The 14,619-nt window shown below is 35.4% G+C and overlaps 1 protein-coding gene across 3 annotated transcripts; it reads left to right on the top strand.

Moving 5' to 3' along the window:
* Positions 1–1,000: 1,000 nt before the first annotated feature.
* On the top strand, positions 1,001–12,751 carry LOC112166954. 3 transcript variants are annotated; one of them, XM_024303894.2, is made up of 15 exons: positions 1,001–1,319; positions 3,311–3,493; positions 5,440–5,516; positions 5,665–5,775; positions 6,326–6,418; positions 6,799–6,855; positions 7,006–7,044; positions 7,160–7,291; positions 7,382–7,435; positions 8,894–8,988; positions 9,085–9,290; positions 10,713–10,914; positions 10,998–11,286; positions 12,089–12,171; positions 12,418–12,751. In XM_024303894.2, exons 1-15 carry the CDS (start codon positions 1,223–1,225, stop codon positions 12,455–12,457), a joined length of 1,758 nt encoding a protein of 585 aa, XP_024159662.1. In that variant the 5' UTR covers positions 1,001–1,222; the 3' UTR covers positions 12,458–12,751. The 3 variants fall into 3 exon arrangements, with proteins under 3 accessions (XP_024159662.1, XP_040362945.1, XP_040362946.1); XM_040507011.1 differs by having other exon boundaries at positions 1,001–1,323; XM_040507012.1 differs by lacking the exon at positions 3,311–3,493.
* The last annotated feature ends 1,868 nt before the right edge of the window (positions 12,752–14,619 follow it).

The raw sequence follows: 14,619 nt of genomic DNA, 5'->3' as shown, positions 1-14,619 counted from the left end.
ATTACATCATACAACAAAAGAGCAAAAGGAGTAAACAAACTGTCAATCCCCTTGAAAGCAGGAGAAGTAAAGGAACAAACAGATAAGGCACCTTTTGCAAGGAAGCAGAATTAAGAGGAGTAATTCCAACCTCGGCATATTTAGCAAAATACACAGATTTACCTATCAATATCACTGAACGTGAAAATAGGCATAAATCAACAGCATAGTGAAAATACCTGAACTTTGAGATGGGACAACTACAAGCAGTGTAATGCAATCTCCATGTTGAACGACATGAGTCAATGCCCACACCAGAGCAGCCTTGGGAATTTCCTTGGACGCCTTAACCGCAACCACCACCTTCTCGGCGTCATTCGATCCTTTCTCCTGCTTCACCCTCTTCTGTTCTCGACTCATTGCAAAATTATCACCAAATTTTTTCGGCCACCTTACTCAAAACCCTCAACTATCAAATGCTGCCCTCAATCATTCCCATTGCACAAAAACAACAAAAGCAAATTTCCAAGAATAGTTTGCCTCCACAGTGCTAGATTTGCAGGCATGTACTAGAAGACATGCTAACTCTACCCTCTAGCCGCCTAGCAGTAGCCACAGCCCCACTGGAAAAGACCCTTGTTACCAATTCACCTATACTCCTCAAAAATCAAAACCCAGTTGATAAGGACCGAGCTCGGTGCCAGCTTTACTGGGTACACTCTCTGCTCTCACTTTCCACCTCTGGTCTCGTTTCCTTTTCTGTTTCTTTCTTCTTCTTTTTTTTTTTTCCAACACTCTTTTGGTCTTGGGCCAACAAAAACACTCCATAAATTCTAGCAAAAAATTTATACAAATAAAAAAAAATCTATATGAATCTATTTATATAAAGTCCTAACAAATTTTAAAAAATTTACAAATCTATCAAAAAGTCTTTACAAATCAATAAAACTCATAAAATCTATTAAAATCTATCACTTAAAAAAAAATCCACTATAATACACCCCCTTCTTTAAAACGGCTTGACGTAGTGGACAGAGAGCGCGTCAGGATATATTGTGTTGTTACCTACGTAATTAATTAATAATAAGATTGCCAGCCATCGCTTTCCGGCTAACTGCTGTTTCCGTTCACTCCGATAGTCTGCCGTCTCCACCAAAATCTCATTTTGGAATGGAATTTGTGACTGATCCTTTGTTCTCTGTGTCTGGGGCTTAAGGTAAATCATCAAAACAATAACAATAACATGACGATGGTGAACCTTGTTGAGGAGGAGGACCACCATCAAAACAATAACATCGACAAGTTTGGTCCTTTCTCGACGCATTTCCAGAAGGACACAGGTAGGTACTATCTTCTCTTGAATACATTCATATTCTTGTTGTTATCTTTTACTTTTATTGTTTTTTTCTTTCAAGTTTGTCATTATGGAACTTTTGGTGTCAACTGTAATTGGGTTGCAAACTCAAATGGTGAATCAATCAGCGGGTGTAGAAACATACCCAATTTGCATCAGGCAGTCAGTTACAGATTCATACTTTTGGTCGATTTCGCAAAACCACAAAATTTGAGGGTTGCAGTTCTTGTTTGCTTTTTGGTCTAATCTATGACGCTTTTGTGTCTTCACTTTCGATTACAACATTGAGTCTGACATGGTTGAAGACCCAGTTTGTGAATTTGTACTAATTTCTAGTTGGCCTAGATATTCATGCGTCTCAAATGGAATTGGAGAGAGGTACAGTAGTGGTAGAGGTGCGGTGTGGTTGAAATTGTGAGGCAGTAGTGGAATTGCTTAATACCAGAAATCAAGAAAAAAAATTTGGGGAGAATTAAGGGGCTTTTTTTATTTGGCTCAAATGATCAGATTGTGTATTCTTGGCTGCCACCTTCTAACTTAACATCTTGAAGAAGAAATAAGGATCCAAAATTGTCTTTTAATTCCAGTCAAAGTTCCAAACAGACCCACCACATCATTGTCTCCTTCTCTCTTTTCTGCTACCTTTTGCACCCACCATCAGCCTCTCCACAGGCAAGACAAAGCCCGATTTCACACAGAGACACAGACGCATTTTGGCTTGACTTTCATTATGGTGCCATGTCGTTTCAATGATTGGCTTTCTGTTGTGCTGAGAAACTTTAGCACAGAAAAGAAACCAAATTTCTGAAATTTTATTGTTATCTGATTCCAAAGTTTCTGTTTGCCGCTTTTTGATACCAACACGGTGGAGATTTTTGAAGGAAGTTGATGTAAGCTAGGTTTTTCCAAGATGGTGTTATGAGTTGTTAAATATGAAGTCAAAAGAGGTCAGAAGGCTAAAATTCTCAGGGGATGCTGAATCTTGGCTGTTTTTGAGTCATACAGATGAAAGGAAAAGATTTTTTCAGATTGTCCATGTTTTTGTGGGGAGAGCTTTTGAATAAATTAGTTTTTGTTCTGCCCTATCGGCATGGGTCAATCTAGACTTTAACAATTACTCACTATCAACCTTGTTGCTAGATTTAAAGTTGCAGCGACTTGAATAATTTTATTTTCTTCAAGTTCTTTTTTCTCTTGATAGTTTTAAGTTCTTTTAGGCTTGATTCAGGACTTCTTGTTCTCTATTGTTCATAAAACTTAAGTTTCTTCTTGAAACAAAAAAAAAAAAAAAAAAGAAGAAGAAAGAAAGGGTTCCATTATACAGGATCCTATCCAAATCTTCATTTAAATTGCTTTGTTTTTTCTAAACAGTTTGATTTTCCCATTAGTCGATTTATATCTAGAAAAATAGACGTTGGCTTTTAAAGAATAGATAAGTTTTTCATAAGATTAGATCCAGGACAATTGCATGAAAAAAGAAACAATATAATGTGCAGTTTTACATCATATGACTCAACTATATAGAACTTTCTATTAACATTTGGTTAATAATTGAAACTTTGGATCAATTTTTGGGTAACGGGAGGAAAAGAAAACCCGTTCTTTAGGTCACTTGAAGGCTCTTAAGGCCAAAGGAAGAAAATCTAAGTCAGAATTGATCTTGGCTTAGACAAGCCTAAGAAATGAAAAATGGGAAGCAGAGAACCAATAAAGTTGCAGCCAATACCGTCTGCAGAACTTCTATTAGTCTAACAATTTGAATTTTTATGAGTTTTGCAGAAAAACAGTGTTCTCTGTTTTTATTTTGTGATAATTCCTTCCCTTGAAATCTATATCAGTAATTTCTGTATTGCCTTCCCTATGGCAGAACCATAGAACCACTATTTTCACAGCCCTATTCTCCAAAATACTGCTTCTCTGACTTTCCCTCGTACTGAAAAACCAACATCCGACTGATCTTTCTTCTAATGTGTCTAGTGCTTAAAAATCAAAATAATAACATGGCGATTGGGAACATTGAGAACAGCAGTGCTGAGCTGCAGGACAAGTTAAAGCCATTGGACGAGGATATGAAGATTGGGAATTTCGGCCCTTCGTTGGAAGAAGATGGCATTATTCTTCCAGTCACCTCTTTCTCTACTTTCTTTAAGAAAAATGAAGGTACTTTCCTCTCGTTCTTATTTTTCTTGTTTGTTAGGATGCTCAGAAGCTGTGGGAAAGGGATTTTATTTTTATTTTATATTTTAGAAGTTTTAGTTTATGTATATGCGATGTCGAGGGAAGTTTGATTGGATGAGCAGTATATTATTTAGCTTTTCGTTTATAGGCTCTATAGAGTTAAATGTTACTTTTGCAGAATTTCAAAGTTAGATGACAGATTTTAGCCTTGCTGAAGCAATTTGCATCCCTAGATTCATGGGGAAGACAAACTTGAATTCTCCTGAGATCCAAATGCAAAAGCCAAACATGTAATATGATGACTGACTACAAATGGGTTTAGGGTTTAGTAATCTAAATGCAAACTCATACTTTTGGTTAAATTCATGAACACCCATGAAGGAGTACAAATTTGAATACAGTGCATGCAAGTTCATATTCATTTTTGCAGCTCTTGTTTGCATTTTGTTTAAGCAATGTGCTCTTTGTTCTTATTTTGGTTTGAAGTTCGAATTGTACTCGAATAAAAATAAAGTCAACCGACTGCCCAAACAGGTCTTTTCATCTTGATTACGAATAGCAATTTGAATTTGGGTCATCCCATCAGTTCAAGTTTTTTTTTTTTTTTGAGAAGAAACAGCTTTTTATTAAAAAGCAAAAATCGAGATACAGGGAGGCGGACAAGGAGTCCGCTTTAATGATCTAAAGAGGGCAGCTAGGGCTATAGGCCTAGCATCTCGTCTAATAATACTAATCAAGGCTTAGGGGCTTATACTACAGCTGCTTGCCAGTTAAGAATAATGGAAGAAAGGTTATAATCCTTGAATTCCTTAGAAATAGAAACCCATAAGGATGCCCAAAACTTGACTCTCTCCCACAGGTCTTCCTTCTCCACCCCTCCATAGTTTTCAAATAATCTTTTATTTCTTTCCATCCAGACCACCCAAACTACAGCTAGCACCCCACAACCCCAAAGGGTTCTGGCCTTTTTACCTTTACCAAACGCTATGGGGTTTTCCCTTAGCAAGTCATTTCTCTGTAATGGAGTTGTCCAGTCCACTCTTGCTTCCCAAAATAATTTTTTCCATAAGAAATTAGCCACTTCACAATGCACGAAGACATGATCAGCACTTTCCCCTTGAGCTTTACATAAAATGCACCAGTGAGGAGAAAAACAACTTCCTGGTCTTCTCCTTTGAAGAACATCACATGTATTTGTCTTCCCCAGTACCACAAGCCATCCCAAAATCTTCACCTTAGTAGGGACCTTGACCTTCCAAATAAACTTTGCAGGAGGAAAAATGGGATCTGATCCACCACTAATTAAGAAGCTATGGAAAGAATTACAAGAGAATTTCCCATTAGGCTCAAGCTTCCACCTCCTTTCATCTGGTTTGGACTCCACTAATCGGACATTTTCTAGCTTAACCATCAGCGAGGCAAACTCCTCAATCTCTTGATCATTTAAGTTTCTTCTGAACCCAAAATCCCAGCTCATCGGAAAATTGAGAGGAAAATCCCATCAGATCAAGTTGAAGACCCAAGTACAAGTCTGTCCTCATTTGTAGGGAGCCTCGATATTTGTTCAGCTTAGATAGAATCTTGAAGTGATAATTTTTTGGGCAGCATAGTGGTAGAGGTGCTGTGGTGTGGTTGTAGGTGGAAACGTAGAAAATAAAATTTTAGTATTTGAAATCTGTATTTAAGTAGAATGGTAGAGAAATAATGGACTTTGTTTTTCTTGTAACCACACAGACTTCCACTATTCGATAACGTCCTTAGAATAATGGCTTAGTCTGAGAGTACCATCGTGCCCTTTAAATTTTAACTATTTATCTTTATGTCATTTGCGTTTTTACTCTTCTGTGAGAACTTTTTTGATTCTGGAGAATTTGAAATATAATTATTCTGTTCAATAGAACTAATCACATTTGTATTGTTTTGTGTAGAAATATATCTGCAAAACGCTTGGCCTATGGTGAAATCTGCTTTAGAAGACTATGGTATTTCGTGCGCCCTGAATCTGGTATATGATTATTGATCTTTGTTAAACCAACTCTATAGTTTGTTAAATCAATTCTATAGTTTGTTAAATCAACTCTATATATTGATTTATCTCAAATTATGGTGACTTGACGCTCTTATCTAATTGTTGTATTTCTAATTGTTTCCAGGTTGAGGGTTCCATGACAGTTTCAACAACAACAAAGACTAGGGACCCAGATATTATTGAAAAGGCCAAGGAGCTTACTGAACTTTTGTCATTATATGTTCCCGCAGATGAGGTACCAATGTGGATCCCTTTTTAATGTTTTCTTACAAGGAACAAGTTCAATCCATTTGATTCTTTTTGAGGTAGTAAGGTATTTCCTTTGGTTTTCCAATGGATCTTTTTCTCTTTCTCTTTGAAGGCAATAAAATCCCAGTAATATTGGTTTGCACTTTGCAGGATGGTTAGTAATCATGTATAACAGGTTTTTATATAAAACAATAAGGCTATTTTCGGTAAAGTCGAAAAGTCCATGAAATGCTAATAAAAGCAATTTAATATCAATACGGGAAAAGGTAAAATAAAATAAAGTAATTAGATGAAGAGAAAAATGATTTCAAAGTAGGCATTTTTGGGGATTTGTAGCTGCAGTGGTTAAGATCATGTGTGTTGATTTGAAAATTGAAATACAGAATCTGTGATTCTAAGATGATATTCATGCTGATTTTTCTTTTTGATTTTCCTTTTACTTCCAAGTATTTTTTTTTTTCTTCGTGGAATTGATTGTTTGTTCAATCTGTCTTGTATTAGTTTTCTGATTTGAGTGTACGATATTCTGATATCAGGCAATAAGAATACTGGATGCCAAAATGAAATGTGATTTCATTGAGATTGGAACAAAGAGAGGTGGGCTATGCGTAAAATATGGGATCGACATGGTGTGTATTGCTCAATATTGCATCCCTTTATTTGTAGCAGTGTCTTTCAAGTTTTATTTTTATTTCTTAATTATATATATGTATTGAACTATAGCAAGCTATTAATCATTTAACCTCCTATCGTTTAAGTTTTGTACATCATTCTTGCTGTAGTTACACAGCCAGAACCATTTGACTATTTCACTGTAAAATGGGGATTAGAGATTTTTGTCTTACTGTATAAACGCTTATACTTGGTTAGGGTGTAATGAAATAGGCCTGTGAATATGATATGAGGGATATGATCCTTTTGGTGTTCTACTACCTACTCCATCAAGAGTCAGGCCCAATACTTTTTTCCTCACTTTTCAGCCTGTTCTAATATCTGTTCTTGGGTGCAGGAGCAATTTCGTGAACGGTGGGAACGTTTCCTAGGCCCCAAGAACACCGGCTTGAAGGTGTACAAAGTGATCCAAGTGATATTTTAGTGATTTTCCCAATAAAAAATATAGAGTAAAATAATGATGAATCATAATTCAAATATCTATAGCTTTGAATTTTGTTGGGTACATCTTTAATTTCTGTTGCTGGCTGTTTCTGGGATGCAGACAATTCAGCATCTGACAGGCTGCAGTGTTTTCTTTCATGTAAGTATTAAGGTTGCTTTACAATTTTGATGGTTGCCATTCTCTTTCCTGCTTTTTCCACCTCCAGATGAACTGAAGGTATGAACTTATTCACAGTTTTCCCATAATTTAATAGGGAAATTTCACTGTTGCTGTAATTGGTAAATTTGAAGGATTAAAGATGGTCAGGAGGATTGTGGTAGACTGCATTCGAAATAAAATGCGTCCTAGTGTCCATATCAGAAGGCTTCGGATGAATCAAAATGAGGTAGTGTGAATAATCCTGAGGCTTCTCATGAATGTATTGTGATACACATATAACTAATAAAGTACTCATGTTGGGTACTTTTCTTATCAGCACAAACTTACGAAGAAGCTATTTGATCAAGGTGGATATAGATCTGTCATGGAGGTTGGTTCTTGGTCACCTTTATCTGTTGCTTCTGATTCTGCATTTCACTGTCAGATATTTAGCTTCATAGTTTACACTTTACTGCAAGAGAGCTCTGTGGGCTAATAATAATACTGACATGTTTTTTTATTGGTTCATCTCATTTAGGCATCAGTATTCATGAAAACCTCATTTGATTTTCATGAACATATATCTACAAAGTTTGTGGAAGCACTGCATCAGATACATTCATGATATAAGTTCAGGTATAGAGGCAATTGCAGATAAGTTCAGGTCTTTGGTAAGTAATTAATTTAATTTAATTTAAAATTTTTAATTTTTTTAATTTTTTACCATAGTTAGTAATTTTTCATATTATACGCGAATAAAACATGTACTTACTACTTACGTTTTTTTTCAAAAATACTTCTGTACCTCGTGTTTTTAAAAGGGACTCGTTAAATTTTCCTTACTTTTGAAGCTAAAAGTATTATACACGATTTTTACATTTTTTTTTCCGTATTTTACACATTATTGAACAAAAGTGAATATTTTTAATTAAATTTTTTAATTAATTAAAAATATTTTGCCGAACTTTTCAACTAACTATTTATTAAAATGTCCGAATAAAACATGTACGTATTTTTCGTGTACTATACACGTCTCGTTTTTTTACTAACTATGGTTTTTAGTATTGAATGTAAAGCTATAAGGGTGTAGGTTAAGGTTTCTGTCTTAGATTGGGTGATTTAGTTGCAGTCTAGTTGTTTTTGATGTCTTTTTCTGTTATATTTTCTGCTGTGCATCTCTATTCGACATGTATTCTACCATTCTGAGTGATTCATAACATATGTTTCTTAATGGAAAAAATAAATAAAAATACACACGAGTTATATTCATGCAGCCTAAGGGCTTCTTGGTTTATTTTCCCTATTAACATATTTGGACTGTCAACTTGTGGGATAATTCTGAGACGATTAATGCCTTGTTATCTGGGAGATGATGCTGCGATGTGTTGCTTGCTAAAAAGTAAAAAACTCTTATCTAGTCTCGTGGTAAAGTTCTACTTATTAATACAACACTCATATGGTAAACTCTCTTACAAATTGTCAAATTCCACTCCACCTACTCCCCATGGAAAATTATGTCCAAGTCTTGTCCAAAGTCGGGGATCACAGCAAGGGTCAAATTCAATGGAACATGGGAGGAACTCTCAGTTTTCACTGAGATTGAGAATGGTGTCAGACCTTACCAAAATGGTATTATCATAAACTTTCTTGCCACATTAGGAACATTGACAATTAGGTGTAACCAAATGAACTGTTAACTTTTGGCCAAATAAACGGCTGTGCAATTTTGATTTGCCTGTAAAAAGACTGCATACTCTGTATGGCTTTTAGGTTTTACCATTACCAGTCTCAATGGAAATATGATCTATTTGGTGTAACCAGCTAATTCTTTTGAGCATGATGTGTACAGGATTCTCTAGAGGTGCATGTTAATGCAGCAGAAACCCTTTGTGCTATAACAAGGCTTGCTCCACCTGGACTTGCTACTAAAATCTGTAATCCGAGGTGTCATTTTCTTATGTACTCTACAATAATGTACAATATATGTAATTCTGCTCTAGCAATCGTGTAACAGTTCATTTGTATGTATTATTTATGCAGTTTTATACAAAGATTGCTTCAGCATGCTATGGAGGACTCTCAACGAAAATCTGTTCTCACTAGCTCATTATCAGTTTGCATCTCTTTGTTAGACCGTGAGAGGGAAGCTTTGAGAACAAATGCATGTACTGGTGAACACCAGCCTGCTCATGGATCTACAATTACTGTTAATAACGAGATTGTTGTGGCCATGCTCAACAGCCTAGGTGAGTTGTCTACTTAATGTAATTTATGAATCCAATTGGTGGTTGTATAAAATTGCTATGCATGCCGGTGGAAGACAACTTGTATTTACATCTAAACTAATTACTCCACTTTAGTTAGCATCATCATATTACTGGGCCATTCTTCAATTAACAGGGTGAGCTTAACATTAATTCTGGAACATAATTATTCATATTATTTGTGGTTTTATATAATTGTTTGCATGGTGGTTGAAGATAACTTGTGTTTAAATCTAATTTAATTACTCAACGTTAGTTAGCATTATCATATCACTGGACCATTCTTCAATCAATAGGGTGAGTTTAATATTAATACTTTCTGGAACACTTCCAGAAAGATATAAAATTATAATCAAACCAGAAAATCCCTAGTTGAATCGAGAGAAACATTGAAACCTACTGATAATGAAATTTAGCATCAAAATCCTCAATTGGAAAAGTCATACAGGTCTTAGAGCTAATGTGTGAGTCATGAACAGCTGCAAAGAAAAGAGAAAGGGTCCTATGGTAACTGAACTATTCCTCCATTGGCCACTTAAGTACTTCAAAATTGCCTACTTGGCATGCATGTGGCCTTATTGTCATGGTATTTTTGTCAAATTGTTCACTCTCCATAAAAAAAGGTGACAAATCACTTTCAGGTTAGCCCTATATTTTTGGTGACCTTGTTATTTTCCAAACATCCATATATTTTTTGTATGCCCTATATTTTTTCTATGAGGCCAGTAGCTTTCAGGTTTGCGTGAGTAGCTTTTTAACGGTGAAATTGACTGAAGTACCAAAATGGCTAACGACTCGATAGTTAAGGTACCATGGGACTGCCTAAACATTTGTGCCTACCATATGAGGATTTTACCCAAAGCAAAACTGCTTTGAAAAAATGAGAGGAGTAGTGCTTTAGAAAATGAACCTGTGTTTGATCTTCCAGTGAGGAAAATACAGTATGCATTCTGTTTACGGTTCATAATTTATTTTATGACTTGGTTGACTTGCGTTAGCCTGTTCTTATCTTGCCCATGCCTCTACATGGACCAAAACAAAAAGCTGCAGTCCAGGTGTATATAGTTCAATATCTTAGGAAGATGGGATAATTTAACTTCAGAAATGTATGCTGTGTTTTGTCTTTCAGTGAGGACAAGACTTTATGCCTTCTGTTTAGGCATTGTATTTTATTTTATGAATTGGTTCACTCGATTAGCCTGTTCTTATATAACCCATGCCTCCGCGTGGACTAAAACAAAAGGCTGTTGTTCAGCTTGTAGAAAGATGGGATAATGTAACTCTGGATAGTCCAACCCTTTTGTTCTGTGCAGCAAACTGGCTCTTAGTAGATTGCTTTTTCTTTCCTCATTAAACTTTATACCGATCAGGCTTCTTAATATTGATCAAGCTTCTATCCCTCAGGTGATTTGCTGAAACTTTTAGATGTTTCATCGGCGGACAATATGTTGTTAACTACATATGGCAAGTTACAGCCACCGCTTGGAAAACATCGTTTGAAGATTGTAGAGTTCATTTCAGTATTACTGTCAGTTCGTAGTCAAGCTGCTGAGAAGGAATTGATTCGTTTTGCAGCAATACAAAAAGTCTTAGACTTATTTTTTAAGTAGGTGCAGAGTTTATTTTCTTTGATAAATAAGGAACTGATAAAAGAGATCTTATTCTTCACTTTCATTTTGAGTGCGCCAGGTACCCATATAACAATTTTTTGCATCACCACATAGAGAACATAATCATATCATGTTTGGAAAGCAAAAATGGGCCTCTTGTACAACATATTCTTCGTGAATGTGATCTTGTTGGAAAAATACTTGAAGCAGAAAAGAATTTCACACTGGCCGCTGATTCATTTATGCCAACAATTCCTGCTAAGGGTCGATCCCCACCCAGGAACGGCAATATTGGACATTTGACATGTATATCCAACAAAATCATTCAACTGGGAAACAACAATAGGGAGATTCAGGCATATCTGCAGGTTTTTATTTCTATTTCATGTTTCTTGGTTTTTAAAAGTTCAGAATTTATATTTCATAGAAAGGTTGCTGTTTTTGTGTAGAATTATTTTTAGAAGTGAAGCAGTTTTTTAATTGTTGTTTGAGTGGTACAGTCCTTTTTTTTTTTGGATACATGGGGGTCAAAAAAGGCCTAACAACGAAAATAAATTATATTCACACAAGTCATCCAACAAGAGTTCAGTCCCTTTCTGCTTATCTTAATTTCTCTCTATATATATATTTTTTTACATTAATGAAAATATTGGATTTTCGGGAGACCACTTGATTCAGTTACTTTTTACTTTTTTAGTTGGTGTTGATTTAGGTTTCCACTTGAGATTTGGCTTCCTTTATTCATAAGCCTCAATGCTTATAAACAGGACTTTTTTTTTCCGCTTCTTTTTTGAACAAGATAAACAGGACATTGTAGGCATGAAATTGTGTAACCAAATTAGAGAGATTTTGGGATTCTGTTGGAGGTTTGAGGATTGGAGTTTGTGAGTATTGGGGATTCTCCATTGATTATTGGAAGGTGGAAGAGCCTTTCTAATTCTCTTCTGTTCAGTTTTCTTCATATCTTTCTATCGAGTCGTATTCATTTCCTATGGACGCAACCCAATCTTCGGGGATCGAATCTTTTACTATTCTGCTTATGGTTTTGTTTATTCATTACGTAGTTATTGTAGCTAAAATAAAAGGTTAAATTTTTGCCATAATTCATATTTTGGTTACTGTTCATTGTTGGTTTTGCATGGATTTATGTACTTGAATGGAATTATACAGGAAAACAGTGTCTGGACTGAATGGCATACAGAAGTCCTATTAAAGCGTAATGCAGTGGAGAATGTCTCCCAGTGGGCGTGCGGGTATGTTTTGCAGTTGCATATTCCGAGTAAAGATGCACCACCAATCTGACTGATTTATGATGGAAACACATCACATGAGGGACTAATCACCCAAAATCTTAGGAGTCCTCCTATTGAAAGCAGTTTCTCTTGAAATTCTGAAGAAGTATAAGCCCATAATGATGCTTGTTAGGGACATTGTTAAAATTTATTTTATTTGCGACCTTATGTTTTTAGACCTAATCATGGTATAACAAATTGTAACAGGCGGCCTATATCATCTCTGGATCGTGGACGCTCAAGCTAGTAATTTACTACTAGAACATCTGGACTGAAAGACCAGAAGAGGTGGTGATTTGTGGACGCTTTTTCATGTCCCATCTGAGTTCATGTACTTATTAATTTATTGATATAGCGAAATTGGATACATGAATGCTGCCGCGTAGACTTTTAGTTAATGTTCTGATATTCAGAATGGGACGTGATACATATATGTAAATATATAATTGATGATTGAAATTTTAATTTCAACAAAAGTTGTCAAAATATTAGACTCAAGTGTTTTGAGCAAGTTAAAGTGATTAGAGATGTTTGTGTTTGAGTTGTTAAGAACCAAGTCGACATGTACAGATGTACAACTCTTACACGAATTTTTTTGTTTTTCCTTCAGTCAAACTATTTATAATACTGTATACCCCAAGAATGCTGCACTCGTCAAATTACAATCCCACTCTTCCGCATCTTAATTATCAAATTTCCAAAAAGGATGCATTAGTTTCTCTTTAGGCCAAATACAAGAAAGTCCTTAAATATCTAATTTCAGGTTAGCCTAGAGGGACTGGATGGCAGTCAAGGACCTGTATGGCAGTATATGTGGGGGTAGGTTATTTCAATAGGCATTTCAAAATTTTCAAAAGCGCTTACGACCTTCCAATAAGCAATTTAAAACAGGCCCATATATAACAGGCCCAAATATTAACGAGTAAGCGTAATACCTAACTCGGCTATTAGCGGGTTGACAAGTAAATGACATGTTTATTAATAGGAATTTGGCAGGTGACATCAACTTGTTTAATTTCGTGTGGCTTTCAGTTGTGTTATTAGGTCATGTCGGAATTGACAATCTTATTTTATTGAGTTTTGATTGTTTTAGGTGCAACAATAATTTATAAAACCAATAAGGTTTCGACCACATTGATATAAGCGCTTCGTTAACAAAACTAGTTTTATTTTTGATTTAAGATAAAGAGTAAACAATATCAATTGTAATTAGCTGCATTCTAATGTTAGTAAACAACATAATCAAAATATTCATTCTCATAGCGATTCTTTTTTGCTTCCATTCAGGTTGTTTGAATTTCTATAATTTATAAATTATAGAAACAACTATAAATGTCATAAGTAAAAACAACTATACTTAAGGAACATCATAAAAATAAAAATTAAAAAAAAAAGACAAATTTTGCATTTCTATAAGGTCATTATAGGATAACAACTTTATTATTCTCTAGGCCATCAGCTTTAAGATAAAGAGTAAACAATATCAATTGTAATTAGTTGCATTTTAATGTTAGTAAACAACATAATCAAAATAATTAAATTCAGTTTACCCTCCTGAACTTTGGGGCTAAAATCAGACTGGTCCTTAAACTTTTTTTTTAATCAGACTGGTCCTTGTACTCTCAAAAGACATCACCCGGGTCCAAATTTTGAATTTGCCTCCAAATGTGACATCACCATATCCGTTGGAGCCGGCATGGGGGCCCACAGAAATCCTTTTGAATTCGTAAAGGAGGGCAGAATGGACAATTTGATATATTTGGCTCCCAAATTTAAATTAGATCCTAATTTAATCCCTAATATGGCTGATTCACCAAAACATGTGTTGATAGATCAAAAATTGGACCCTAACCTCCAAAATTTCCAGAAAGTCATCAAATCTTGCAATAACAATGAAATGAACAGTAATAGCAAAAGATGACTAAAATCACAAATTTTGCAGAGAAGCTTGTTCATAATTACCATAATAGATGCATAAATGTGTGTTTACATCCAAACTAACAAAAAACAACAGTTTGAATTGGTGCACAAAAATCTAGGTCTAATCATCTATGAAAAATATTAGACCTAGCAACCATGCGACACAGCACATGGTTGCACAAAAAAGTGCACAATGCATCTCTAAATCCTAACCTTGGCTGCATTCCTATTTTCCAGCATTCCTTGCATTATCCCTGATCCTCACAGATGACCTTGACGAACCTTGGGAAGCTTGTGGTGCAGAAGCTGCTTTACCCTTGCTTGAAGCCGCTTTACTATTATTTGAAGTAGCTTTTAGTGGTCTTCCTCTGGTTGGAGCAGATCCTCTTGCTTCCTTTGTTGTTGCCCTCTTTTCATCCCTCTTTTTTTGCAGCAATGAGATGTATATATACATTCAGAAGCAACAATTGACCAACAAAAGCATCAAAC

This window comes from Rosa chinensis, chromosome 5, assembly GCF_002994745.2.
Source record: "Rosa chinensis cultivar Old Blush chromosome 5, RchiOBHm-V2, whole genome shotgun sequence".
In the NCBI taxonomy this organism is placed as follows: Eukaryota; Viridiplantae; Streptophyta; class Magnoliopsida; order Rosales; family Rosaceae; genus Rosa; species Rosa chinensis.
Note: the sequence above shows the minus strand (reverse complement) of the source record. Positions and strands in the feature narration are given on the sequence as shown.